Below are 26,792 nucleotides of genomic sequence, written 5' to 3' on the forward strand. Positions count from 1 at the left end.
AACTGTATTTTGGAGTCACAGTGGATAAACAGCTTGAACATTAGTTTCCAAGGTGATTCTGTGACATTGGGGCTAGTGTAGTTCTCAAATGCATTAATGGAATGAGCAGCGTTTCTTGCTTTTGTGGGGTGAATTGAAATTATTACCAGCACACTGTGTACGTTCAGGCATAAACATTTTAAGAGCCCCCACATTACTGTCTGCAGGGGGGGACTGATCTCCAGTTTGATGGAGACCTAAGTAAGTGACGTGCGGTGAAGTAGTAAGGATTTACTGTGCAGCTTCTTGAAAAAACTGAGAGGTGACTTGACCAGAGTCTGCAGGTAACTCCTGGCAAGACAATACTGGATATTAGTGGGCTTTTTTTAATCTTGTTGACAAGCACAACAGGAATTTATAGTTTCAAAGATAAGTTCAAATTAAAAGTCTTAAGTTTTTCACAGTGAAGGTGATTAACTGCTGGGTTATGATATGAAGAGCAGCTGTATATTTCTGAATTTCTTAACAACTTTAAATCAAGATAGTGGGAAAAAAAGTCTGAAAGTTGCTTCAGGCAGCTGCAAGGTACTGAACTTCTTTTGTTTCATTTATGTTTAGAGAACTGTGATTCATAAGAAGTCAGACTTGGTGATCAAATGAGAGATGATCATGCTACAGAAAAAGGATGGGGAGCAGCTCCTCTTTCACCAGCTTCCCTCTTTTTTTAACAGACATAGACTTAGGACTTTTCCTTAGAAATCTAGAACATGATCAAGCCATAAATCTTCTGGAGAAAGCAAGCAGGTATTGATAGCTGTATTGGAGATCTCTCAAAATAGTGTCCCATCTATTTAGTCCAGATATGTGACTGTAAAAAATCCTGATCTGTGAATGTAGTATTGATGAGGTGTTGGTAGGTTAAATGTTACTTCTTCTCTGCAAGGGCATGGTGGTGGCTTGTGTTCAGCTTGCTGTCTACCAAGCAGCCCCGGGACCTGGTCGGCTGTGCTGCTCTCCAGCCAGCCAGTTCCAAGCCTGTATCACTAAAGGAATTCTTCCTTCCCAATTCACAGCATGGAAAATTCTCAGTGGGGTTAAAGCAAGGTGATTTTCATTGACTCCCCTTCAGAAAATATACCTCTGTAAAACCATTTAATTTTTTGTTAGATAAAATTTACTGAATTATATGTTATATTGTATTCTTATGTATGTGTGAAATTACTTTTCATGCAGTGATTCTCATTTTAAAGTGAATGCCAGGTAGGATACTGACTTAATCGGGAATGAAGCTGGGGAGAAAAAAGCTGTGGAAAAGGAGTAAACAGTACTTCCTTTTGAGCTCTGCCAGTGCTTTGTATAGAGACCTGACACAAGTGTTTGACACTTCAGAGCTCTTCAGAATGTCATAGTGAGTAGCCTGATGGGCTGAGCATCTCTAGGTGGAGATTGCTGAAAGCTACAAGTACTTTTCATGTATCACATGTTAATATTGTGGGAAGGGGAAAATGTAACCTTGAGAACTGTCTCGGGTACAAAGCTGAGCTGCACATAATCCATGTGCTCCTCTGGATGGGAGTTTCAGCAGAAGCATCTGATGATTGAGTTTGGGAGCTCTGGTTTCTTGAGGCTGTTGGTAAGGAGGCAGATAGGGTAGCTCTGCTGCTGCCACTTGTGATTTGCAGCAGCTCAGACTGTGTCCACTCTGCTGCTCAGGGGTATGGTTCCTAGCACTTGCATAACAACAGCTTTTTAGGTAGATGCGGTGAGTTTTGTGGTGAGCCTGCAGCTTGTAGGGGGAAGAAATGGGAGAAAATACACCACAGTTGATAGAAAACGTGTTTTGGTAAGAGACTGTAGGTTCAGAAATGGATCATAAGGACCAAAGCTTGAGGTCCCTAATCCCATGGCTGGATGTTGGGATAGGGGTGCTTAACTACAGACAGGACTCATTTCTCTCTCTACACAGTGTTTCCTGCTTGAGCTTTTGGAGACAGATTGCTGGACTAAATGGACACTGATCTGTACTTGTAGGGCTCCTTTTTTATGTTTGTGTTGAAGAAGGGACAGTTTTATTTCCCAGCCTATTGATAAAAGCTAAACAAGTGAATTTACTTTTGATGTGTTGGGAATAATACCAAAGCATTTAGGGAAGTAAAAGTCATGGCTTCCCTGAATATGAAAGGAACTGTTGTTACCTCCTCTCGTTCCAGTTGTATACTAGCAAGTAGATCACCAAGTAATGAGGTAGTCAGCTAGATTTGCTTTGTGGGGGGCAACTAGATGCAAGTGGCTGTGGAAGAACTGCAGCTCTGAGTTTAAGCCTTTGTGGGCTTAACATTTTGGGGTAAATGGAGGCTTTCTGAAAAGGTAGTTGAGATCACAAGTACTTATGGCAGCGTTTGGATATTTGTAAGCATGTTTTACTCTCCTGAATCAGAGCATTTGAGAAACACTCCTGTGGAGCTGCTTACTGCTTTTGGGTTTGCAGCATGTATGCACACTGAGGACTGAAAAATATTACAGATGAGAAGTAATGTACTAGCTTGTAAATGTTTTAGTTCTGTACATGTATTTTAAGGATAAAGTAATCCTTAATTGATATCCTTAATATCCTTAACTGATAAGGATAACAAAGGTAGCTTTGCAGCCCTGCTATAGGCTGTTGCATGGGCTGGTCTTCCTCAGGAAAACAAGGTTAAAATCGTGTTAGAGCTGGTTTTGTTATTTTGTCAGTAGTGCTACTTGTTTCATTAACCGTACTGAAAGAGATATACTTGCTCTAATCTACACCCCTTTAACAGTAAAAGCTGCTTTTGTGCTGTGTTTTGGTATTCTGCAGCACAAGAGATTAAAACTAGCTGAAGTAGGTATAACCAGCTCCAAAATGTCATGTTGCACTCTTCACTTGACATGAGGCATACAGAGGTTTAGGTTATATAACTGAAAATGCTAAAAGAGTTTGAGAAGAGGTAGAGAGAGGTGTTTGTAAAATGAGTTCATTCTTACTCGTGAAAAGTATTAAAGCCAATTAAAATACTTTTGGGTTTGTTTAAGGCTTTTTCGGTAAGTGAGGAGGTCCTCAAGCAGTTATCAGTGCTGCTCTTAGAGTTGCGGGGCTACATGTTTTCTGTTAAACAAGCATTACACATTCAAACAGTGCTTTCCCCTCACCCCCTTCTCTTCCCTTTTTCTTTTATGTAGTTTCACAGTACAACTCATCTCTTCTGTTCCAGAGTGTGTTCTGACATCAAGAACTGCATGAAGAATAGCCAACATGAAGAGAGCAAATCAGTCCAGGCAGAAGTGCAGAAGCGTCAAGAACCTAAATGTAAATTAAGGGGCTTAAAGTGTGGTACGCATTCCGTGTGAGGCAGTACTTTCCTGACTGCTTAAAGCTTACACTGTGCTGGGAGAAACTCCCTGGGCCTGCTTCTCTCGTGCCTGGCCTAAATGTTGGGCACGCCAGAGACCTGGTCTGGGTAGAAATAAGTATCTTTTTGGCTGGGTGAGTTCTGGCCTAGATTAGTTTTCTGCCCAATTAGCTGCAATCTTAGAAATGCTTGTGCTAACGTGAGGGATAGTTGGGGTGACATGGATAGGAACATGTGGGCAGCTTTAAAGCGGAGATGGCTTCTCTGACAAGAGTGTGTGTTTGAAAATGAGGCCTTTTTTCCTCGAAGGTCAAGTGCCTTTGTTAGATTTTTATTTTTTATTTTTTCTTCACCTGCTTTGAAGGTCGATTTTAATGGCACATTTTAGGGCTCAGTGTATGATAATGCGAGTCCAGATTAATTATGTGTGTGCTTAAAATGTATTAAACTAGGAACTTTCGCATGAAGGCCACTGTATAGTGTTCACCTGGGTTTGATTCTGTTTGTGTCTGTTCCAACATTTATTAATTTGGATAAACTTCTCTGTGATCTGTGATTCCAAAGCAAGGATAGCTTAGGCTCTAGGAGTTTGTCTAGTCCACCTCCCTTTGAACAAAGCTCTCTTGGAATTTCCTGTCTGTGCTGCAGCAACAGTAAACTACACCTCTACGTTGGATAGCCTGACATTAAGTTTACTAAGCACTGACTTTAGTTTTCCTTACATGCATCAGGGTGTAATCTGTGAGATGACTCACAGTTCCTGCATGGGCAGCTGTTCATGGGACCCATGTCACCATCCCAGGGATGAGCACATCCTGCTGGTCTGATTTGAAGCCTGAATTCCCTTGTCCAGGCAGAGTGTCACTACTTAATAAGTAGTGACAAGAAGATAAAAGGAGCAGCTGTTCCTCAAAAGGTAGTTCTTGAATACTCATTCATCTAGATGAAGCCTTAGAGGAAAAGAAATACCAAACACTTGTAGCTTATTATGAAATCTAGAATGCCTGAAACTTGTTGCATTGGTCATCTCTTTCTGGGTATGGAATCAGAAGCCAAAGAATCCTGCTCTGGTCAGACTGATTTTGAAGAAACATCTTTTTTTGCTGTTAGCAGTTTGCTAATAGCCTAAATGAAAACCTCGGTTCATGTGTGATGGGAAAAATGACTGCAGACACTTGTTGAGAAAACTATTAACCTTTTCTAGTATCTGCCATCAGTAGTAAACTTTACTTTTGGTGGCAGTGGATTTTACAGGCTGTTTTAACCTGAAATAGTTTTCCTTTGTTCTCAGCTTATTACCTGCAAGTATTCCAGTGGTCTTCTGTGAGCTCTTTCATCACTTTTATATTATGAAGAACTTTAAAAGGAGGGACTGATTACTTTTATGATCTAGCATCAGTTGAAAAGAAATTCCTCTGTGACTGCTACTTTTAAAGTGTAAATCTTTCTGTATTTTACACCTGATAAAATTGCCTGTTTGTCCTTCTGAAATGAATTGTCAGGTTAGCAAAACAGAATAGCTTTCTTAATAGATTAAGAAGGGAAATATTTCCCCAGAAATTAATGATATTAAAATGTTTCATTCACATTTCCCCACTTTAACTAGAGAATTCTGTGTGTGACTAAAGAAATAGCTCATCTGGTGAGACTGCACTAGCAGTTATTGGAAGAAGTAGGGAAAAACTGAAATTTAAAAGAATGTTAGCTAGGAATGGAAGGAGAAATTAAGGAAGAAAGAAACAAGTTTTAAGAACATTTACTAAAATTTTCCCTACTACCTTCTCAATAAAATTTGAATTCTCCAAATCTAAAGGAAAAACAAGGAAAAAATGGTTCTTCCAGAAATAAAGCTGAAAAGCTTCTACCAGACTGTTTTCTTTATTAAGGATTACCATGTCAGGTAAAGTTAGTTATAGCCCAGGTGAATTCAACATGGGTAGGATTTGTTATTGGCAGCTGCAGGGTGGTGGAAATTGATGTGGTGTGAATATTTCTTCACAGTGCAAGTTTGAGGCATTTGGCATTGTTACATGTTGACATTTTCCTCTCCACTGCAGGCTACAGTTTATTACAGCAGAACTCGCAGGATTAGTTCTGGAGGAGCTGTGACCATGGGGCCTTTACCACTTTACCACCAGGTTTAAGGATTAAGGCGGACTTTGTGATGCAGACAACTGAGAGATACGGAGTTGAATTTCCTTCTGTCTTTCTGGGAGACCCTGTGTACATACTCCATTTTCGTGTGTTGCACGTATTCTCTCCCCTGAGTTCTTGATCCATAGTCCCAGGCTAACTTTATCCTAAGTAATTGCAGAAAGTCACTTGCTGACTGAAAAATAGGGACCAGTGCTGAATGAAAGATCTTACCACTTTGAACTGTTTCATGAGACATGCTGTTAGAAAGAGGTCTGCTCTGCACAGGAGCAGCAACTAGGAAGATTATTTTGTAGGTAGGAAGGAGGAGGCTATCATGGCAGGAGGAGGCTGGAGGCAGTTGTAGAATTGTCACAGGATGCTTTTTGATCCTATTTCTACATCAAGCTGACTGTGGGTAATGAATGTCTTGTAGCCATGGAGATGGTGACTTGACTAGGCCCTTTGGAGCTCATAAGGGTAGAAGGTAAAGATCGCTTTGGTAATGTCTGGCCGAAAGCAAATGTTATCAAACATCTTTCAAACATCTTCACATAAGCAGAAGTAAAAGGTAACTCTCATTCATAATGAACTACTAATTGAATAAAAGTGTGTGGGTTTGATCACAGTTAAATGCTATTGGATTTAAACAGGAAGGCACCCACAAACTGGCTGTGACCCAGAAGGCTGCAGGATTGAGACAGTAATTGACCTGTAGACTGGGTGGGTGGCAGAATAACATGGAGGGGAGGGACACATCTCAGTATAGCCACCTAGCTTTGGGACACAAGGTTATACTGGTGCTAGGGTTTGCTCAGAGCTTTAGGCTGGTGGCAGTTTGAACCTGCTCCCTTATCTCTGCCCAAGCATTCCTGCAGGGAATTGGATCAGGAACATGTTCTAACATAGTGAGCTGGTTTTCTCTGCATTAGTTTTCAGCTGGTATGAGTTGATCAAGTTTATTCTGGTGAGTGAATAATTCTATCAATGCGAAGGAAGGGGAAGGGGAGAGCAGCTCTTTCGGCAGCAGAGCTGCTGTTTCCTGTCTTACAGGGATTAGGAAGCCATTATGGGAGTTGAGAATCTGGTCTTATATCTGGTTGATGCAGGGGGAAGGTGGATTCCTCTAGATGGTAATTTAGTGTAGGGATCCACTTACAAACTTTAAATCACGCTCTGGAAAGACGTGCTCTTCTCCCTGCCCTATTTAGGAGAAGACACCTCAGGCACAGACACCTTGGTTAGATAACCACCAGCAGGACTTCACTCGTTCATCCCTTCTAGGTTTCTTGCTTATCCTTTTCCTTACTCTCTCCAAGGTGCTAAAATATTTCTCAGTACAATTGCTTAATAGCCTTTTTTTTGTGTTTGTGTGTTGTTTTTTTTTTTAAAGCTTCAGTAGCTGTTTGTGAACTAGTATATTTGAATTAATTGGTTGGGTTTAGTGCCTATGTTGTAAGTGGCAAGGAGGAAATGAGAAAACAGCTGAAGGTGAGCATAGAAATTACAGCCACTGGATATTGAATTTAATGCAGTTGGCAAATGAAAGCTTTAAGTTTCCAGCATGAGAAAGTTGCTTAATATAAGAAACCTATCCCAGCTTCTTCCTTTTTGCTCCATCTTTCATGTTTTGCGTGTAATAGCACTGAAAATACTGTACTCCCATGTTGCTCACAGGATGCTGCGTGTTCCTTTAAGCTTTATGAGCTTTATCAAGTATGTTTCACATTTCTAGGCTTATCTTTAAAATGAAAAAAAGTGAAAGTTGGTTCCTAAAGAAGTGAACACAAGATTCTTAAGCTTTTGTTACAGCTATTATTTATAATTGGATGCTGTTAGTTATCTGCATTTCTGCGAGCAGTTAACAGGAATGGATGAGACTTTAGTATGAAATTTTCCTCTATATAATCTGACTTCTGGACAGCCTGTGGGTCTTTGGTTTCATGCACAACTTAGATTCAGCTGAGCCTCTTCTCTTGAGTGTTGTACATGGCTAAGCTACTCCTAGAACCACCTTGAATTCAAAAGCTTTATAGCTGTTTGTGAAGTGCTGAGACCAAGGTAGCAAACTCTGCCTGGGGATGCATAGTCCTGCTCGGAGCTCTTCAGGCATCTTCCTGCCACTTTCCACATTGTGTCAGGACTTTTTGACTGGAGTGCTGCACCGTGTAGAGAACTATTGGAATGGTTTTAAACCAAGAGTGTGGACCTTTGAGAAGAGGTCGCACATCCAGCTAGTTCATGTTCTGGATTTGATACTGCTTCTGATACACCCAGTAGATTAGGAGCAATTGCAGTGAATATTGAGTAAGAGCAGTGCTGGGAAAGGCTGTACTTAGTGCTTTGTGGTTTATATATGTCTGTTTGCTTTAGAGAAAGCTGTATTTGTGCCATGTTCATCTCTTGTCAGGGAAGCCCTGCTGGAGGAGATGGGAAGGCTGTCTACCTTTTAAACTGCTCTGTCTTTGACTGTGCTTAGTTGAGAGGCTGTTCAGAGGAAAAATATGACTGTCTCACAGTGGGGAAGGAGAATGGCCAAATTCTTCTTCAGTAACTTTGCATCTGCTAATGTTTTTAAATACTTAGACATACATACTGACTGCAAGAGCGGGGGGGGGGAAGGAAAAAATACCTGTTTGTCCCATTGGATTTTTTTAATCTTTAAGTGTCAGAAATACTGAATAACTCTAGTGTTTTAGGTGAAGATTTTGCTTATTCCTCTCTTCAGTTTTCAAAGTTTCCTAGGACATGCAGGGGAAACATAAGTCTCCCATGTTTTAACACTCCCATATCAATTTTAATAAGTGGCAAATCCGGAAGTGTCAAAGCCATTACAATTTTGGAGTGGGATGTGGATGTGGGTTGACTGAATTCAAAGTCTGAATGTGTTGCAGGACTGCTTTTGGAGTTCTGTTGTGTTTGTTTTTTTTTTGTTGGTTTTTTTTTTTTTTGCTTGCACTAATGTAGCTGCTGCTATTTGCATTATTTTATGAATGCCAAAAATTTGATAACATTTGGCTTCACTGTTTCTATTGATTTTTATTTGGTTTCCTCAAGTGAGCTGTACATTACAGCACTAAATCTACTCTTCAATTGCTTTGCATGTCCCACAGTTTTTCAATGAGGCTGTACTTTGGCAGAAAAATAAACATTTTGCTGTTATTTGGATCATGAAGCTTGATGCAGTTCAGGGTTTGTTTTTGTAACATTGGCTGAGAGGCAGGCAAACGCCTCCTGATGACAGTAGCTTTATAATAAATAACCCATCTGAAAGAACATGCGGCAGCCATCCTAATCTATAAACATTCTTCTCTGGGTTTGTACTGTCTGCACTGGTGTTTGCAGCAAGTTGTCTTCAATGCTTCTCCAAGGAAGATTAAAGCTGTTGCAGACTGCAGTAATTGAACGCTGTGTTTCACAGTCTTTTTCTTTTGATTGTTTGGTTTAGTTTTATCAGCCGTGTTGTACTGGAAGCTTTTTTAAATCTTGTTCCTGAATGTTAAAGAAGCTGAAAACATTCAGGCTGAGTGTTTTGCTAGTTTAAGTGTAAGGCTTTTGAAGGGGACCCAGAATGGCAAAATGTTTTGTAGTTGTGCTGCAGTCAGTAGGCCTCTTAGCATTGAATTACTTTCTCTTGAGCAACCTTCTGACTCCTGTCATTGGCATAGTGTCAGTTGTGTCAAATGTGCACCCCCTCTTATTTCTGCCTGTTTAATTTTTACATGAGCTGCCTATAAATTATTTGAGAAATCATAGGTCTGTTGTTAGGACTTAACATTTTACGTGGCTCGCTGCATTGTGACAGAGCATTGAGCTGTGACGCAGTGTTTAGTGACAGTCTCTCTCATTTTACTTGATGGATCCCATTGGGCAAGCACAGGATCATAGTATCATAAATGTTGTGGGTTGGAAAGGGTCTTAAAGACCATCTAGTTCCAACCCCCTGCCACAAGCATGTGTGCGAAGACTATCTCAAGCTGGGAATTTTGATGGAGATTTCAGTTGTTGGGTCTTTCCTTGGTCACTCTCATTGTAGAAGCTCTTTGTTTTTTTCAGTCTTGATTTACCAGATCATCTTCTGTTAACTTCCTGCTTTGTTTTCCTTTTGAGATTCAGTCACTGTGGAACTAAGCTGTTGGTAGAAGGTACAGTAACTAGTAGGAAGAGCATTGAAGATAAAAGCCAGAAATAAAAGACTAGGAGAATGACAAGATACGTATTTGGTTTTTATTCCTAGTGTTCCATGATAATGGTCTTAGTTGTAGGAAACAACACGTCCTCTGAAAAAGGTTTCCAGTATTTTGGAACTCTGGTGGCTCATTTCTAGGAGTGTAGATCTCTAAAAATTGAGGAAGATCCACTTAAATTAAAATTGCTGAAAATGGAAAATCCTCAGCAAGCTGCAGGATCCTGTCCAGTGAGTTGGTGGCATCTTCTGGTGACTCCTCCAGGAAACATAAAACCTTCCTCTATAACCCGCTTTATGAAAAAGGAGGATTAAGGTAAAATAAAAAAAAAACCACAAAACAAAACAAACGCCAAAATCTTTAAAGCAGAGTGATTTAGAACTGACAGGAGCAGGCAGTGCAACCCTTGCTGCAGCAGGGATGGTGTATTTTCAGAGAGCTTATTTAATAGGGAAGGGTCCATGCTTTTTGCCAAGCTCTTTTTCCTCTCAAGTTTAGAAGCCATCCTGTGTTTCCCAGTTGTAGCCAGAAAATCCACACTTTCCTGGGAAGAAATCTTGGCAGCTCGGCATGAGTTTTGAGCTGGCCAAGACATCTGTCAAGATTCTTGTGTAATTTCTGTGTCTTTATGATACATTGTTAGTATAACTTGGAGAGGTTTGTAGTTTTCTTTAAAATACTGCGACATTTGCCCTAGTGGCAGGAGCCTGGTTTTAAAACAGTAATTTTCATATTAATTTACTGAAAGGAACAGCCTGTAGTGCATAGCTTGAAGTAAATGCTTGTCCATATGCTGAAATTTGGAGTACTGGAAGTGAGTCAGAATAAACCAGAAGGAATGTAATAGGAAGTGACAGGAGGCTGCGATGTGGGAGGACACCCAGTCTTAGCTAGGTCTGAGCTTTGGGTCTGGCCTTCACAGAAGTATGTGTTGAGGACAAGAAGAAGTGGCTTCAATCTGCACCAGGGAAGGTTTAGACTGGAGATAAGGAACAGTTTCTTCACTGTGGTCAGGCATTGGAACAGGCTGCCCAGAACAGTGGTGGAGTCATTGTCCCTGGAAATGTTAACAAACTGTGTAGTGAGACAAGGAGGCACAAAAGTACAAAATGTAATCAGTTCTAAATAATGTTAAGTTTGATGGCTTTGTACTGGAAAATAACTGTGGTGCTTGCACGTAGTTGACATAGTGTCAGGACCTTAGCACAAAAGGTGTGAGAAAAGCAGAATAGAACCTGGGGATGGGGAGTATCTGGGACTAGCAGATGTCCAGGGTGGGCACAGATAAACTAACTGGTAAGTAAAAGGACAGGATGATTGCTCCGTTTGGGTGTTAATAAACCCATTAAGCTGGTGTAAGCATCTACTGGGGAGTATCCTGGACTAGCAGATGTCCAGGATGAGAGCAGTTAAACTAACTGATAAATAGAAGGACAGGGTGATTGCTGTGTCTAATGTTAATTAAGCTGGTTATGAACATTGTTGAGAAAAACGACCCTTAAAGACCACTATCACATTTTTGTATGCCTGCCAGAAACTTTCTGGAAAATGATGTAATAGGCTCAGTGACCATATAAGGATGACCTGTATAGCAGTTCAGGGACACACGTTAGGAGAAGATATCCCCCGTGTCTCCCGGCGCAGCAGTAAAGAATGCTTGCTTGTCAACTTGAAACTCTGTTGGCGAGTTTGTTCCTGGAGTTTTTTCCGAATCAGTAGGCAAGGCCTTTAGTGACATGGTTTAGTGGTGGCCTTGCAGTGCTGGGCTAATGGTTGGCCTTGATAATCTTGGAGGTCTTTTCCAACCTGGTTGATTCTGTGATTCTTTGGGCAGTGATGCGTATAATCTCTGGAGTAAGAGGTAAGTGTCCCTTAGATCAGAGAGGGAGCTGGAAGAAATAGAGGTGTCTTAGTTTCTTTACTGAATGCTTGTAAGAGTCCTTTCACTTCCACACACATGTCCAGCTCCATTGTGAGCATCCTTTAAATGAAGTCTTGCCTGCAGGCATTTCTTTGGTATTGGTGCAAGCCTGCATTCCTTGGCTGGCAAACTTCCCTCACAGCAGAGCCACATGCTGCAGTCTTCAGGTATGTGAGTGACCCATTCCTTGGTGAACACAGGATTTGCTGGTGTGCAAGTGTGTGATGATGCCTTTCTGCTGATTCCACTGGAGTGGCTTTTGCAGGTAGAGGACACTGGCAAATCTTGGCCTGTTGGTTGGCTTTAAGGTGAACCTAGGCTCATTGCCAACTTTGGTACAGGCAATAGATGTGAAAGTCCTTACGAGAGCCCACTTCTGCTCAGAGCTGCCTGTGCTTGTGTGAAGGATGCCGATCTCTGTTCCTCTACAAGGCACCAAAATGGGTGCCAAAAGGCTCTGCAGATGGGATTTTGCTGTTTTTTCCCTTTCCGCCTTAAATCTTTTGCTATTACTCCTACAGCTATTTACCGTATTCTTATTTTATTTATCTCTGTCCTTCCTTTTCAGAGACTTTTGGTCACCTGACAACACTTTTCTCTCTCTCTGAAAATATTTGAGATAATTGAAACACAGTTTGCTCTGATTGCAGTTGCTGTAGGGCAAAGACCAGCGCTCTGTTTGGATCATCTGCTGGCTAGTGTCGAGTACTTACATCATCCTGTGTACTTTAGCTGTTTGTCCATATGGATTTGCTCTGACTTGACAAGCTGATGGGCGGTGGAGGGACGGAGACTGGATCCCTTCAGAGTGCACATGGAGCCATATGTCGGTATTTTTGGGTGTCTGGTGCCCTCTGGAGACTGCTGCTGCCCACAACAGGATGAGTCGAGACTGCTAGAGTAGATGACCCTAGTCTAAGCAGGGTGCAGAACAATGAGCTGTAGTGGTATCACGGCAGAAGTGCTGGGCACTAGAAGAGGCAGTAGAGCAAGGACTCTAAAAATAGTAACAATTACAGGTCTTGTAATTGTGATGAAGACTGACACTGTGTTTTATGTTTGTGTATTACAAGCTTGTGTGTTTCTGGAATGAGAATGCAAGGTGAAGTGTAGATACTTGAAAGTAGTGTGGTGTGAGATTCAAATGCTGAGTTCCCAAGACAAGTTCAACAGATTCTTTTAGCTGGTCCGAGAGGCCAGTCATTTTCCAGTAGGAAAATATGGAAGGCTCTTACCAAATCAGGATCAGGGATCAGAACTTTATCATAACCTTCGTAAGGAAACTGTAGTTTTTGTTACTTGCTTCAACAGTAAAATTGATCTTTAAATTTTAACAGTTAAGTGAGGATTATAATAAATTGTACCTTAATGCAGGGAATATATTTGATATGGTGGTGGAATCTGCTTTCATTTTCCCAAGTAAACCACCTGAAACAGAGGTAGACTTATGAAATGCTCCTTTACTATAATCCTTCTTACTTTAATTTGGGGGGAGAGGGGAAAATAGCTGCTGAATCATAATTTCTTCTAGCTGTGATTACTCTTGAAACAACCTTCCTGCGGAATGAAAATACAGGAGTTTCATATTTTACCCTGACTGCAGAGAATAATGCTGGATGAGGAGGAAAAAAACCTCAACCTTATGCTTGTGTGCACCAAAATGCTTAGTCTCAGTATTGTCGATTTGTGACTACATATAGATTTTTGCCCAGGTATCATGAGAAATCATTGAGTCCATATCTGAGTCCACATCGTTTAAATTGAAGTAAAATTTTACCTGAGCCTTCTCTGCCTGTTGCAGCTCACTCGGCCTGAAGAGGGCATCGTGCAGCATCCTCTGCTTTGGTGCTCAGTTCTGTGCGCAATGCTTTGTGCTTTTTCTTCCTGAAAAAGTTCTGCAGTTCTTGCGTGTCACGCTTTCTTTAAGGTTGGCTTTTTTACTTTTAAAAGTATGTTATTTTTGTGCCTTTAAAATTTACAGCCAAAGACTACCTCTGATATTGCTAAGCTGTGTGAAGTGACAAGATCAGTAAGGAATGATACTGCTGTACCTCTTGCTTGTGGGATTTGTGGTCTTTGAGAAATTGGAACATACATATCAATTTCTTTTCCTTGCTTTCCTTCCTTTCCAAGAAACTGGTACAGTTTTCTCACTTCAGGCAGCATTCTGTGATTGCCTTGGTTCCCAGTGCTCATAGGCTTGTGGAGACTCTAGTTCTCAAATCCTGCTTCTGCATATGATGACAACACAATACTGCTGATGAGCCCATTGCTTTCAGTTAGGCTGCTTGTCCCTCTGTGGGGTTTATGCAGTTGTTGAGCTCCACTGGGTGGTGTGTGGCATTCATTCTCTTGTTTTTACAGCAGGAAGGTGAAATGGAAGGTGAGGCAGTCGAAGCTATCGTGGAGGAGTCAGAAACTTTTATTAAAGGGAAAGAGAGAAAAACCTATCAAAGGCGCCGTGAAGGTGGGCAGGAGGACGATGCTTGTCACATACCACCAAACCAAGCAGATGGGGGTGAAGTAGTGCAGGATGTCAACAGTGGTGTGCAGATGGTGATGATGGAGCAGCTGGATCCAGCTCTTCTTCAAATGAAGACTGAAGTAATGGAAGGTGCAGTGCCTCAAGAAACAGAGGCCGCAGTGGATGACACGCAGATCATAACGCTTCAGGTTGTTAATATGGAAGAGCAGCCTATAAACCTTGGGGAGCTTCAGCTGGTTCAAGTACCTGTACCAGTGACTGTACCTGTTGCCACCACGTCTGTGGAAGAACTTCAGGGAGCTTATGAAAACGAGGTTTCCAAAGGAGGCCTCCAAGAGGGAGAGCCCATGATATGTCACACCCTCCCTTTACCAGAAGGCTTCCAAGTAGTGAAAGTGGGTGCAAATGGTGAGGTGGAGACACTGGAACAAGGTGAACTTCAGCCACAAGAAGATCCCAATTGGCAAAAAGATCCAGACTACCAGCCACCAGCCAAAAAAACAAAGAAAAACAAAAAGAGTAAGCTTCGCTACACTGAGGAAGGCAAAGATGTGGATGTCTCTGTGTATGACTTTGAAGAGGAGCAGCAGGAGGGTTTGTTGTCTGAGGTCAATGCAGAAAAGGTGGTGGGCAATATGAAGCCGCCTAAACCAACAAAAATTAAAAAGAAAGGTAAGCTCCCTGTCTGCAAGTGGATTTTGAAAATGTGTTTGTTATGGTGGGACCCTGCAGGATGATTGAAGTGACTGAGAGGTGCAAGTGGGAGGAAAGCCCAGTGACACCTAGTCTTTATACAGTATCACTCGGCTCTCTTGTTTCTTCCATCTCTCTCCATCTAGGCTATAAAGGAGCTCATTTTTCTCAAGCAGGATGCTGTGGCACTTGTGTTCCCATAGGACTGCAACTGAAAAGGGTTTTCTCTTTGCTGCAATACATATGTAAGAGTTTGTGTACACGTGGAACCAACAGTATCATTAGTTATACTGTTATATATAATTAGTTCTGTGGGGTTTTTCTTTACCAATTGCTGGGGAAGGTAAGATGGTGCAAAATGCAGCAATAGGTATGTTTGACTTTTCTTAAAGCTGTATGTTAAGGAGCCCTTTTTAGAGCAGAGAGAGAACACTGAGTGCTGGCATGCATACTGATGAAAATTGAAGCCAAGCCAGCCATAGACGATGACTGTTCTGAAGGATAAGCAGTTGGATTTAATGATACATGCTGGTTTCTTGTGGTAGTGACACCTCCAAGAATCTTTTATTTTCCCTGCTGATCTCTTGTGTTACGCAGTAGACCACAGTACTGTCAAGGGTAAAGATTATTTCCTTCATGGCTAGGTGTAAAGAAGACATTCCAGTGTGAACTGTGCAGTTACACTTGTCCGCGTCGTTCCAACTTGGACCGCCACATGAAAAGCCACACTGATGAAAGACCACATAAGTGCCATCTGTGTGGCAGGGCTTTCCGGACAGTCACATTGCTGAGGAACCACCTCAACACTCACACAGGTACTCCTGCTTTTGCACACCTTGTTTCTCTAGGATCTGCTCTGTCATTAGAACAGAGTGAAAACCAGGATGGATTTATCTCAAATCCAGTTCCTCTCATGGAACAGGCTGAAAAGGAAGAAACCATATGAATGGCTTGGGTTGGAAAGGACCTTAAGCTCATCCAGTTCCAACCCCCTGCCACAGGCAGCACACCTTCCACTAGACCAGGTTGCTCCAAGCCCTGTCCAGCCTTGCCTTGAACGCTGCCAGGGATAGAACAATTTCCTTGGGCAGCCTGTGCCATGTGTCACCACTTTCACAGGAAAGAATTTCTTCCTTATATCCAACCTAAATCTCCCCTGTTTAAGCTGGAACCCACTGCCCCTTGTCCTGTCATTACAGTCACTGACGAAGAGGACCATGCAGTGCTGTTGTTTCTTATACAAATGAAGTTGTATTCTGCCTAGCCAGGTGAGGTGCAGAGTTTGTCTAGTACACAAGTATAAAACTGATCTTGGGCGTGATCAGACATCACCTGAAGTTGTAGAGATGTTCCATTTGTCCTGGGCATTAGTACTTGTGTTATGAGCTTTGTGTTGCTGCTGCTTGCAGAAAAGTAAGATGAGAACAAGACTGGAGCTAGACATAAAGGAATTGAAAATAAAGATAAACCTCTTAACCCCAAGGAGTTGATAAGAAACTGGACCAATAAAACTTATGACTAGGAACTGTAGCACATTTCTGTTGCTTCTTACTAAAGCTTCTGGCCTAAAACTACAGGTAATTGAACTGTAATTACACTTAAGGTGGTTGTAACCTTTCTGTTGAAAGAAAAGCGTAATCTATATCCCTTGTTTTTTTTTCTGCATGCTTAAGTCTAACTAGGTGGATTGAAATTTATGAATCATCAAGCGACAGAAAAATAAGGGAGCTTTTCCTCACTGAAAGGGTATAATGCCCTACTATTTTCAATCCAGTACTTAAAATATGGGACAGTTTGGGATGTTTTTTTCCTTTTATCACTAAATCTCAATGTCACTGTCTCTTCTTTTGCTGCAAACATTAGGTACTCGCCCTCATAAGTGCCCAGACTGTGACATGGCCTTTGTGACCAGTGGAGAGTTGGTTCGGCATCGTCGCTACAAACATACCCATGAGAAACCATTCAAATGTTCAATGTGTGATTATGCTAGTGTGGAGGTATGTTGGTTGCTACAGTACTGAAGACTTCCTTGGAGGCTTCAAAGCTTGTTCACCATCTGTTAGACACTCTGTTCTTAGCTGTTTTTTCTTTGGTGCTTTGCTTCGAAGGCTCTGAGCAAAAGAACTTGTAAATCAGGTCTGCTCTTGGAAGCCAGTGGTGGGGTTTCCTCAGTTAATGAGAGAACAGTTTGAGAACATTTATGCACAGAAATCCTGGGTGATACCCATTCCTCCTTGGAGACAACAGTTGTTGTCATTGTTTCTTAGATTACTTGGCCTTTAAGGTGATTGCAGGAATTGTTATGTGCTCTAAGCTGAAGCAGGCAGCCATCTCCTGCTACATCTGAGTGCTTTCAGACTAAAGGTGAGGCCTTCCACTTTAGAAGTATGCCTTTTTGCACATAGTCTGTTTATGTCAGTAAGCTGACTGTAGCCAAAGCTAACCAGCATTTGTCTCAATGCTGGTGAAAAGTAGCTTTGCTAATACTGGGTGATTGTCACATTTATTCTCAATGAAGCTTCCTTGAAAATCACGTGTTCCTTGAAAGCTACTAATGCTTGCCCCTGTGCAGCATTGTTTCCTAAGGACAGCTTTTATGTTGTGATAGGAAATTTGAGCAAGATGATGAGCAACATAATTTAGAAAGAAAAAGGGATGTCTGCAGTGGAAGAAGGCTGCAGTGGGAGAGCTGGAGCAGGGGCTTTTTTTCCTACCCACACTGTGGCTGCAGTGCTGTATTTTGAATGCTGAATAAATTATGTTGTTGTGGTTTTCATAGTATGAATTAGGAAAGAATAACCAAGTAGGCCCTTATGTGAGCTCATGCTGCGTTTTGTAGACAGAGGTTGATGGTTAGCATCAAGGTCAGGCTGGAGCAGAGATTGCATTAACATTTGTGTTCAGTTGCATTTGTACCTTCTAAATAAAAGCAAAAGAGGAAAGGAATTAAGTCATTTTGTTGATTGCAGAACTAGATTTTTGTTCTTCTGGGTAACAAAAGGATTTATCAGGTTTCTCAAAGCAGCTGGAGAGGACCCAGTGAAGCACCTGTGGAGAAAAATACCCTGTGCAGGGCAAACTGATCTCCACAATGTTTCATGGGGTCATGCTTTTTCTCAGAAAACTTTGTTTCTCTCCAGGATGCTTTCTAATTTTAACATGTTTTAAAATGCTGAGATGGTTGATAACAATACTCTAAATTGAGCTGCACTGAGTGTGAGGCAGGCATCAAACAAGGCTCAGAATGAGGTTGGGAGGTGGAGTGGGCAAGGGTGAGCGGCTCTGCAGTGTGAAAGTGGCATTGAAACGTTTGGTAAAACAGGGTAAAACCAGACTGCCTTACCTCCTGACTGATTTCTGGTATTTTGGTGATCTGACCTGCTCCGCTCTGCTAAATTCAGTCTTATTCTTGACTTCCAGGTTAGCAAATTGAAACGCCACATCCGCTCTCACACCGGAGAGCGTCCGTTCCAGTGCAGCTTGTGCAGCTATGCCAGCAGGGATACCTACAAACTGAAGAGGCACATGAGGACCCACTCTGGTATTAATGTCATGGGATTTTAGTAGCAATGCTGAAGCTGTGTACAATGTGTGCTAATGCTTAAACAGCAGAAGAAATGCTACTTAGTAGCATTTAACATGCATGGTAGTTTAACATAAAACCTTTTTAGAGTCTGCAGCTGAACAGTATGCACTGTGATTTGTAAGCACTAGTAAATTCATAACCTGCACTGAGAACTGAGCTTAGTGGACTCTGATTTCTGAGTTTGACTGTGAAGTGGTAAAATACAGGCACTTGTGGTAGGAACAGAAGAAACTTCTATTACCAGTGTTTAGCTTCCAGCAGAATATTATAGCCATTTGCAGTGTCATCTTGAGTGTACTTGCAAAACTATCTCATGCGTGTTAGTAAAGACCTGAACTTTACCTTCAATAGATATAAGGATGGTTTTAGCACAGAATGCTACTGGCATGCTACATTAACCAAATTGCTAAAATTGAAGGGAGGGGTGAGGAGGAAATGCCCTTGCGTGTATACATGAGCGTTCAGAACCTCCACCTCTAAAAAACTCTGATTCCACTTGTGTCTTCTGGCAGCATGCTTGTAGGTCTTAATGCATTTCTGAGACTAAAGGGTAATAATTTAACTCATTTCCTTAAAGACTGAACTCAAGTCTCTTTGCAGAAAAGAGCATGCTGGAGCTAAAACCTCTAGAGAAAGACACATAATTGAGCTCTTTTCTAGAGTTACTATTTCTATCAATTAGCTGTCTGTTCCAAGTTCTGGGAGTTTGTTTTGTTTGGGGCTTCTTCTTGGTGAAGTTTCTTTGTAACAAAAGTATTATATGTTATATATTGTCCTATTTTTTTGTGAAGGAGAGAAGCCGTATGAATGTTACATCTGCCATGCTCGCTTCACTCAGAGTGGGACCATGAAGATGCACATTTTGCAGAAGCACACGGAGAATGTGGCCAAATTTCACTGTCCTCACTGTGATACTGTTATAGCGAGAAAGAGTGACTTGGGTGTGTATCTCACAGAAGTGTCTCCAGAATTGCAGCTCACATAACCCAACTGCTGTCTCTTGTAACCTAATACTTGTGGTAACTGTACAATGTGAAGCTCAGGCTTAGATGTGCGGCTGGTAATACACCCTCTTAGCTAGCTTGCAATAGCTGCTGTGAAGTAATAACTTTCCGTTTCTTCTCATTACTTGAAAATGTAGCATGTTTTCCAAGCGTACAAGGCAGGCTACTGTTTTCAGCCCATAGGTGCAAGGCATTTATTGAACTTGGACTGAGATGACAATTGCATATGGATTGGGGTCTGAATAACCATAGAATCATAGAAAGGGTTGGGGTTGGAAATGCCCAGAGCAGCTGAGGAGAAAGAAGAAGCCACAGTTTGGCAGAACTTTCTGTCTGCGAGCAGAATATCACCCAAGTAATGAGAAGTCAGGCTCCCTTCCAGTAAAGGCAAATGTAACTTGCAGTTTGTGAGGATGGCAGTCAGTTGATGTCAGGAGCAAATATGCTGATTTACCACAGAGAAAAACTGATGCTAGCTATGATTTTTTTCTTCTAATAATGCTTTAATGTAAGCTAGCTTGTGCAGCTGTGGTATGCTCATGGAGGATTTTAAAGAAATCACTAAAACCTCTGTTGGGAATTATCTGCTGGTATCCCTGTTGCCTTCTAGCCCTGTCACTATGACTTCTAATCTTGCAGGAAATCCTGCTTCCCCCATTGTATTAGGTGGTCTGTGGCTGTATCCAAGCTATTCTGAGTAGTCTTAAACATAGATGAGGCCCTTAGTGACATAGTACAGTGGTGGACTTGGCAGTGCTGGCATAAAGGTTGGACTTCATGATTTTGGAGGTCTTTTCCAACCTGGTTCATTCTCTGATTCTGTAACAGTCCACAAGGCACTGTAGACTGACAATAACACGTTATCAAAAGCAAGTGTATTGTACCAGCAGAGTTTGTGACTAATAACCAAACCTAGAATCCTGTGGAAAACCTTGGAGTTTTCCTGCAAACCGTTTCTGTTTAGAAATTATGTTCGTTGCTCCTAATTACAAGTCTTTTAGGTCTTTAGTTGCATTCCAAATTAACTATTTCACTTTTTTGGCTTGAGCTCAAGCCTGTGTGGAGGGATGATCCCAGAGGGTACTTTAGGCTGATCTTACCTGCTTGGAAAGCTGTGGTGGTTAAAGCCTCTGATTTGTTTGCTCTCAGGTGTCCACTTGCGAAAGCAGCATTCCTACATCGAGCAGGGCAAGAAGTGTCGCTACTGCGATGCAGTATTCCATGAACGATATGCCCTTATACAGCATCAGAAGTCTCACAAGAATGAGAAGCGCTTCAAGTGTGACCAGTGCGATTATGCGTGCAGACAAGTAAGCTGGTGGGAGTGGTGTTGGAATGGGAGCTGCAAATAGGAGGTGGAGATGTTGGCTGTTAAGTTCGACAAGCTGTCAAGATCAGATCAGCTCTCTAAACCTGTGTGAAGGAAAGCTCAGTGGCATTTGCTTCTTGATGTAGTGCTCCCCTATAGAGAAGTGTCTCCTAAGCCACAACCTTGATTTACCTGTTGAAAAAGGGGTAAGAGTCTCGATAGGATGGAAGTAGCTAGTACAAAATATGCCATCAGTAAGGATGTTCTCACATTCCTGTGGAACCATCCTTTCCTTGATATTGAGGAAAATGTTTTGGCCTCCTTTAAGCTGAAAACTTCGTCTTCTGTATCCACGTCTTGAATTCTCATGCTCTTGAATTCTCATGCTGCTTATCCCATTTTGCTTGTCCCTGTCAGGAGCGGCACATGGTCATGCACAAACGGACCCATACTGGAGAAAAGCCTTACGCCTGTAGCCATTGTGATAAAACCTTCCGTCAGAAACAGCTTCTTGATATGCACTTCAAACGATACCATGATCCCAACTTTGTCCCTGCTGCCTTTGTTTGTTCCAAGTGTGGCAAAACATTCACTCGAAGGGTAAAGGAATACATGAATTGTGGGTGGAATTGGGGTGGAATGAGGCTTTTAGTCAAGGGGAGGGTAACATGGAAGGGAACAAAAGGAAAGGCAGGAGAGGCAAAGAGCACAGTATTGATTAAATACAGCATTTTTTGCAGAGAGGAAAAGGGGTATAATTCAGAGGTAGTAGTAGCACATACTCACCTTGACATCATGAGCAATGTGAAAATACAGCTTTATTCATAAAAGTTAATGTAATTTACCCCCCAAAATAAATACATAAGTTACCAGAAATGTGCTTGAAAATACAGAGCCAGAATATCTGTTCTTGAATTCAGTGCATGTTGTGTTTTTTATTGTGTTTTTAATCTTCTGAGTAGAACACAATGGCCAGACATGCTGATAACTGCTCTGGCCTAGATGGTGGGGAAGGAGAGAATGGAGGAGAGACAAAGAAAGGCAAACGTGGCCGAAAGCGAAAGATGCGGTGTAAGAAAGAAGACTCTTCTGACAGTGGTAAGAAACAGCTCAGTACAGTATGAGGAAACAGGCCTGAGATTCACTATTAGTTTGCCTGTTCTGCAGGTTGGTTCTGCACTTGAAAGGCTTTTATCTAGTTGTTAAGCATAAAAAATTATAGTGAGGGTGGTGAGACACTGGAGAACACACTGCTTAGAGAAGCTGTGGCTGCCCCATCCCGGGCAGTGTTCAACGCCAGGTTGGACAGGGCCTGGAGCAGCCTGATCTAGTGGAAGGTGTCCCTGCCTGTGGCAGGGGGTTGGAACTGGATGAGCTTCCAATTCTAACCATTCTGTGACTGCCTGTGAGGGGTTGTACAGATTCTCTTCCAAGACAAGTAGTTGAAAAAACAGGGTCTGATGCCCTTTGCTTTGCTGTGCAGTTGCTGCCCTTCCCACTCTTCTGTTTGTGAAACTCTCTGCTAATGTTTTCAGTATCCCTAAAGAAACCCTGTGTTTCTGTGGTGCACTGCTATGAAGTACGTGCTTCCGCTTCACTCCTATGGGATGGCATGTCCAGACAATGCCCATTGCTGAACTGCTTGACCGCTTCTGTGGAGGAAGGCTTGCAGTGTCCAAGAGAACAGTGGAAATAGTGCTGGCAGTCTGTGGACTGTTACAAAAGGTGTGCTGAGGCAATTAAAAGGGTCAAGGAGCTGGTGGTATCTTCCTTCATGGCTGTGTTTGCATGTATGCTGGTATTGAGGAGATGGTTTTGGAGGACTTCTGACTTCCTGAACAGGATGCCAGAAGATGGATTAGGTGCAGTTTTTAATAGGGTGGCTACTGTAAGCTTCTCAAGAACAGAGATGTGACAGGCTGTTCCAGCAAATAATGATCCCCTTACCTGTAGTACTGTCTGTGAAGAAAGAACTTTGGCATAGTCTTCCTCCTAGCAGAGAGATAACTTAGTCACGTCTTGAACAGGAAAAATCTAAGTAGAGTCTCGAGACCAGTCAGTTCTGAGATGATTTTGCAAAAGCAGTGTTGCTGATTAATTAGTCTTTCATCTGGAGTGCTTTAGGTACTTAATCAAGGAGTGTAGGTTGGAAGAACAGAGATCTTTCTGGCTAGAGAATGTGCATCTGAAATTCTTCTGTGGCACACAGGTTTTATAGGATGAGTGTGGTCAAATGGCTTGTTCAAACCTTGACTATAGAATTCAGTGCTTAAGCTCACGTTTGTATGATATCTATGACATTTGACAAAAAATGAATACAATCTGTTGAATAAAGCATTTGTAACTTTTTAATTTAAAATATGAAAATATCTTGGAGGCAGAAAGCATAAGATAACTACCTTGATGGAAGTTATTTTAAAATGTGGGATTCTCGAGCATCTGATTTTTAATATCCGATTTATAGGCTTTCTGGGAATTAGCCTATTCTAAAACCCGCAGTCTTGTTTAGTTGATGTGGTCTGGGTTCAGAGCAGTTGTTTTGGAGAAGTTAGTCAGAAGTCATGCTTGTTTGGTGAACTGAAAGAATCCCTTCAGCCTCAGATGGGTTGACCCTCAGGAGCCATTTGATACATGTGAAAAGTTGACTAGTGTGAGTTGAGTAGTGGTGAGGAAGAGGTCCTAACCAGGTTTCTAGGAGAGCTGCATTATCCAGGGGTATGTTTCTCTCACAGATCTGCGGTTTCATTTTTTTTTTCCCCTTCAGTCAGATAAACAGAGTGTGCCTTATGCAGCGGCTCTTTTATTCATGAGTGAAGCCATTCTTCTCTGCTGTGGACACCCTTCCAAGTTTTAAGTGCCATAATTTTGCTGTCCAAACAGTATTCCCCTGTTCCAACACCTGTTACAGCATTTTGTCTGTTTTTGGTCTTGCCCCAGATGTTCTGATGGGCCTTGGAGTAGTCCAGCAGTGTAGTGTTTTTTTCCCCTCCTGCCATTGTCTCTGTGAGCTCCTTTGTGGATGTGCAGAGGAGCTGCTTTCCTGTAACCTAACAATTCTGTTTGCTTTTGCTTTCTGAAGGACAACTTGTTCTCTCTAATGTGTGGGTGACAGACTAACAGTCTGCCACCAGTACAGGTCTTGGTTACTGCCTTTGTCATCAAAGTTCACTCCTTTTGGATGAGGATTTGTGGATGGTGGTTCTCTGTAGATGGATAGTTTCATTCTTGTTTAAACTGCAGACTGACTTGATACCATGTTTCTTACAGAGGAAAATGCTGAACCAGATTTGGATGATAATGAAGATGAAGAGGAGACAGCAGTAGAAATTGAGGCTGAACCAGAAGTTGAGCAAGAGGCTCCTGCACCACCTCCTAGTAAGAAACGAAGAGGAAGACCACCAGGCAAAGCTGCCACCCAAACAAAACAATCCCAGCGTAAGTCACTAACCGAAACATGTTACACTGCTTGCTTGAGCTGTTTTTTCCTCAGATTTGGCAGCTTGTAGGAGAACTGCTCCCCTCAAGTGAGCTTATTGAAAAAGTAGCTAACTGTAGTTGTCTCTCTGCTAAGAGCTCACCTTCCATGTGAAATTTGTCGCAAGGGATTCCTGGTTATGAGGAAACACGGGCTAAAAGGAGAGGACAGTGTTTTGTTAGTATTATTCCATTTTAGAGATGTGCAAACTGCTCACTTCGTTTTGTGTGTTACAGTGTCTCTACTAAGTGTATACTAAGTGTATACAGTTCCTGGTAAAGCAGCTATTAGTCCATTCCCTGTAGTATTCGTACCTGAGGACACTTTTGTAGGTATTATCACGAAACAACATGCTTCAGGCCTGTAGTTCTGAGCACAGCATCAATGCAGATGTTGTTTCTACTCTGCCGTGTTTTCTCTGTAAGTCTAGAAATCTGTAACTGCAAAGTGAGTAAATGAATTCTAGGAACAAAGCAGGAAGAGCAGATTCATTTATTTGAGGGATAGTGGCTTCCCCAGCAACTTGCTTGACTGCTCAGTGCTACAGGCATGGTGTATGTCCTACCTGGAATTACGTTTTTATGCTGAATTCACCACTATATTCCCCTGAATTTGAAGTTTTGCCTTATGCCCATACATTGCTATGCTCTTGTTTGTTGATTATTTGGACAATGGTTTTTGTAGAGGAATATCTTAATATCAAAAGACATACTGAAGCTTCTGTAGTGGTGGCACATCTTCATTCAGGGTGAAGGAAGTAGATGCTTGATGCTTGAATGAATGAGGTGAGTTAAATCACTGATGTGGGAATGTGAGCTGTGGGCCTTTCCATGGAAGAGTCTCAAGTGTCTACTGAGAAGTTACCTGATAAGGCTTGCAGGCCAGCTTTGAATCACTTTTAAAACCCTATTGCTCCTCCCATTTCCCCTTTGTGTTCTGCCCTTCTAGCTGCAGCAATCATTCAGGTTGAAGACCAGAACACTGGTGAAATTGAAAATATTATAGTTGAAGTAAAGAAAGAACCTGATGCGGAAACAGTAGAGGAAGAGGAGGAAACTCAGCCTGCTGTAGTGGAAGCTCCGAATGGAGACCTCACTCCTGAGATGATTCTCAGCATGATGGACCGGTGATGGAGGAAGACCACGTTGGCTGACTGAACTGGCCTGGGCTGTGTTTAAGCGGCTCAAATCTATTTTTTTCCTTTTATCTTTTTTCTTGGCTTTGGGAAATGCACCAGTTTAGACCATTTTACCAAATATACTGGGAAATAAAAAGTTCAAAATGATGTTAGAATGTGATTTAACTAGAACTTGCTGTTTTATGTTAGCATTACAGGATCACGGAACATTAGGAAATACTTTGGAGTCCTTGAGGGTTTACTGTGAGATGCTTGATTTAGTTTTGCTCTGAACTGCATTGTAAAGCTGGTCCAGGGGCCGTGGTTACATGCATCGAGTTTTAATACAAAAAAAGCAGAAGCCTTGACTAGAGTACATGGTAAACCACTCCGGACTTGCCCTTCCAGTTCCCAGAGTCCTTGAGCATCTTTCTCTCCATAGTGTTTTTAACTGTAAATGCAGACTTGGGAGGGTTCTAGACTTCTAAAAGGTTTTTTGCTTTTCCCCACTGACTATCTCCGGTTCTCCAAGTCGGCTGCACACAGTAGTTTTGGCATGCTCCAACTGGTTTCTGTCCTTACTATGCTTTGCTTTCTGCAAAGCATTTCTGTAATGGTCAAGCTTGTAAATAACTTTTTTTACATTTTAATCTTTTTCCATTAATTAAGAGGTATGAAAAAATACAGTTAAAATAAACACCATTATTTTAATTCTTTTCAAACTAAATGACAAGACAAATGGATAGAGTGTAAATGTTGGAAAAGCTGTTGATAACCAGTCGTGTAGAGAAGAGACATACCCAGACTATTGCTTGCAGATCAAGAGAAGCCCACACCTAAAATCTGGTTTTGAGGCACAAAAAAATGGCATTTGGAACATGGATAATTAACAACCTTTTTGAGTTACGATATCACAACTACATTTTCTTTGCTCTGTCTTGTAGTTGTATTTAGTGTTTATGAATCCTATGTTAAGGCGGAAGTGGTGATTTCTAAGTGGGTCACTGCAGCCCTCCAAACCTGGGCCAAGGAATTTTAATAGGTCAGTAATTCCACAATTTTGGATCTCTTGATAAAGACAAAAAGGAATAATGTGAAATACAAATAATGCCTGTATATGAACCGTCACATGTTAAAATATGTAAGCTTTTTATAGAGCCTCAGTCTTGCTGATTTCAAACAAATTTTTCTTCTATGTATTGCTTTTAAGAGAGCTATCAGTTTAGCTATCAGACTCTAGGTTGATGCATTTTTGTACTTAGCTGTACTGTGTGATATTTTTCATTATTTTAGGAAGCCAACATGGGGAATAAAAAATACTGTTATAAAATATGTAATGGGGTTTGAAAGCTGGGAAGGAAAATATACTGCTGTACAGCTAATAAATAATAATGGATTAACATGTGTGCTCACTGCCTGCTTTCTTTGTGGCTGTTCAGGGTGACCTAGCAGTGATCTCCAGACTGCAAAGCCGCATTCTGTGAGCAGGGAGCAGCTCTTCTCTCACCACCATAGGCCAGCCTACACGTAAT

The 26,792-nt window shown here is 41.7% G+C and overlaps 1 protein-coding gene across 3 annotated transcripts; it reads left to right on the plus strand.

Annotated features, from left to right (window-relative positions):
- Positions 1–3,212: 3,212 nt before the first annotated feature.
- LOC130601656 (transcriptional repressor CTCF) lies at positions 3,213–26,660 on the plus strand. 3 transcript variants are annotated; one of them, XM_057413862.1, is made up of 12 exons: positions 3,213–3,307; positions 5,408–5,488; positions 13,959–14,748; positions 15,414–15,584; positions 16,633–16,766; positions 18,190–18,310; positions 19,147–19,296; positions 20,509–20,669; positions 21,086–21,268; positions 21,631–21,766; positions 23,936–24,103; positions 25,092–26,660. In XM_057413862.1, the coding sequence occupies exons 1-12, from the start codon at positions 3,254–3,256 to the stop codon at positions 25,271–25,273; spliced, it is 2,331 nt and encodes a 776-aa protein (XP_057269845.1). In that variant the 5' UTR covers positions 3,213–3,253; the 3' UTR covers positions 25,274–26,660. The 3 variants fall into 3 exon arrangements, with proteins under 3 accessions (XP_057269845.1, XP_057269846.1, XP_057269847.1); XM_057413863.1 differs by lacking the exon at positions 5,408–5,488 and having other exon boundaries at positions 13,956–14,748; XM_057413864.1 differs by lacking the exon at positions 5,408–5,488.
- The last annotated feature ends 132 nt before the right edge of the window (positions 26,661–26,792 follow it).

The sequence above is a fragment of the Pezoporus wallicus genome, unplaced genomic scaffold (assembly GCF_028554395.1).
Source record: "Pezoporus wallicus isolate ANWC-B61680 ecotype Strahan unplaced genomic scaffold, APGP_CSIRO_Pwel_v1 contig_6364, whole genome shotgun sequence".
NCBI classification, from domain to species: Eukaryota; Metazoa; Chordata; class Aves; order Psittaciformes; family Psittacidae; genus Pezoporus; species Pezoporus wallicus.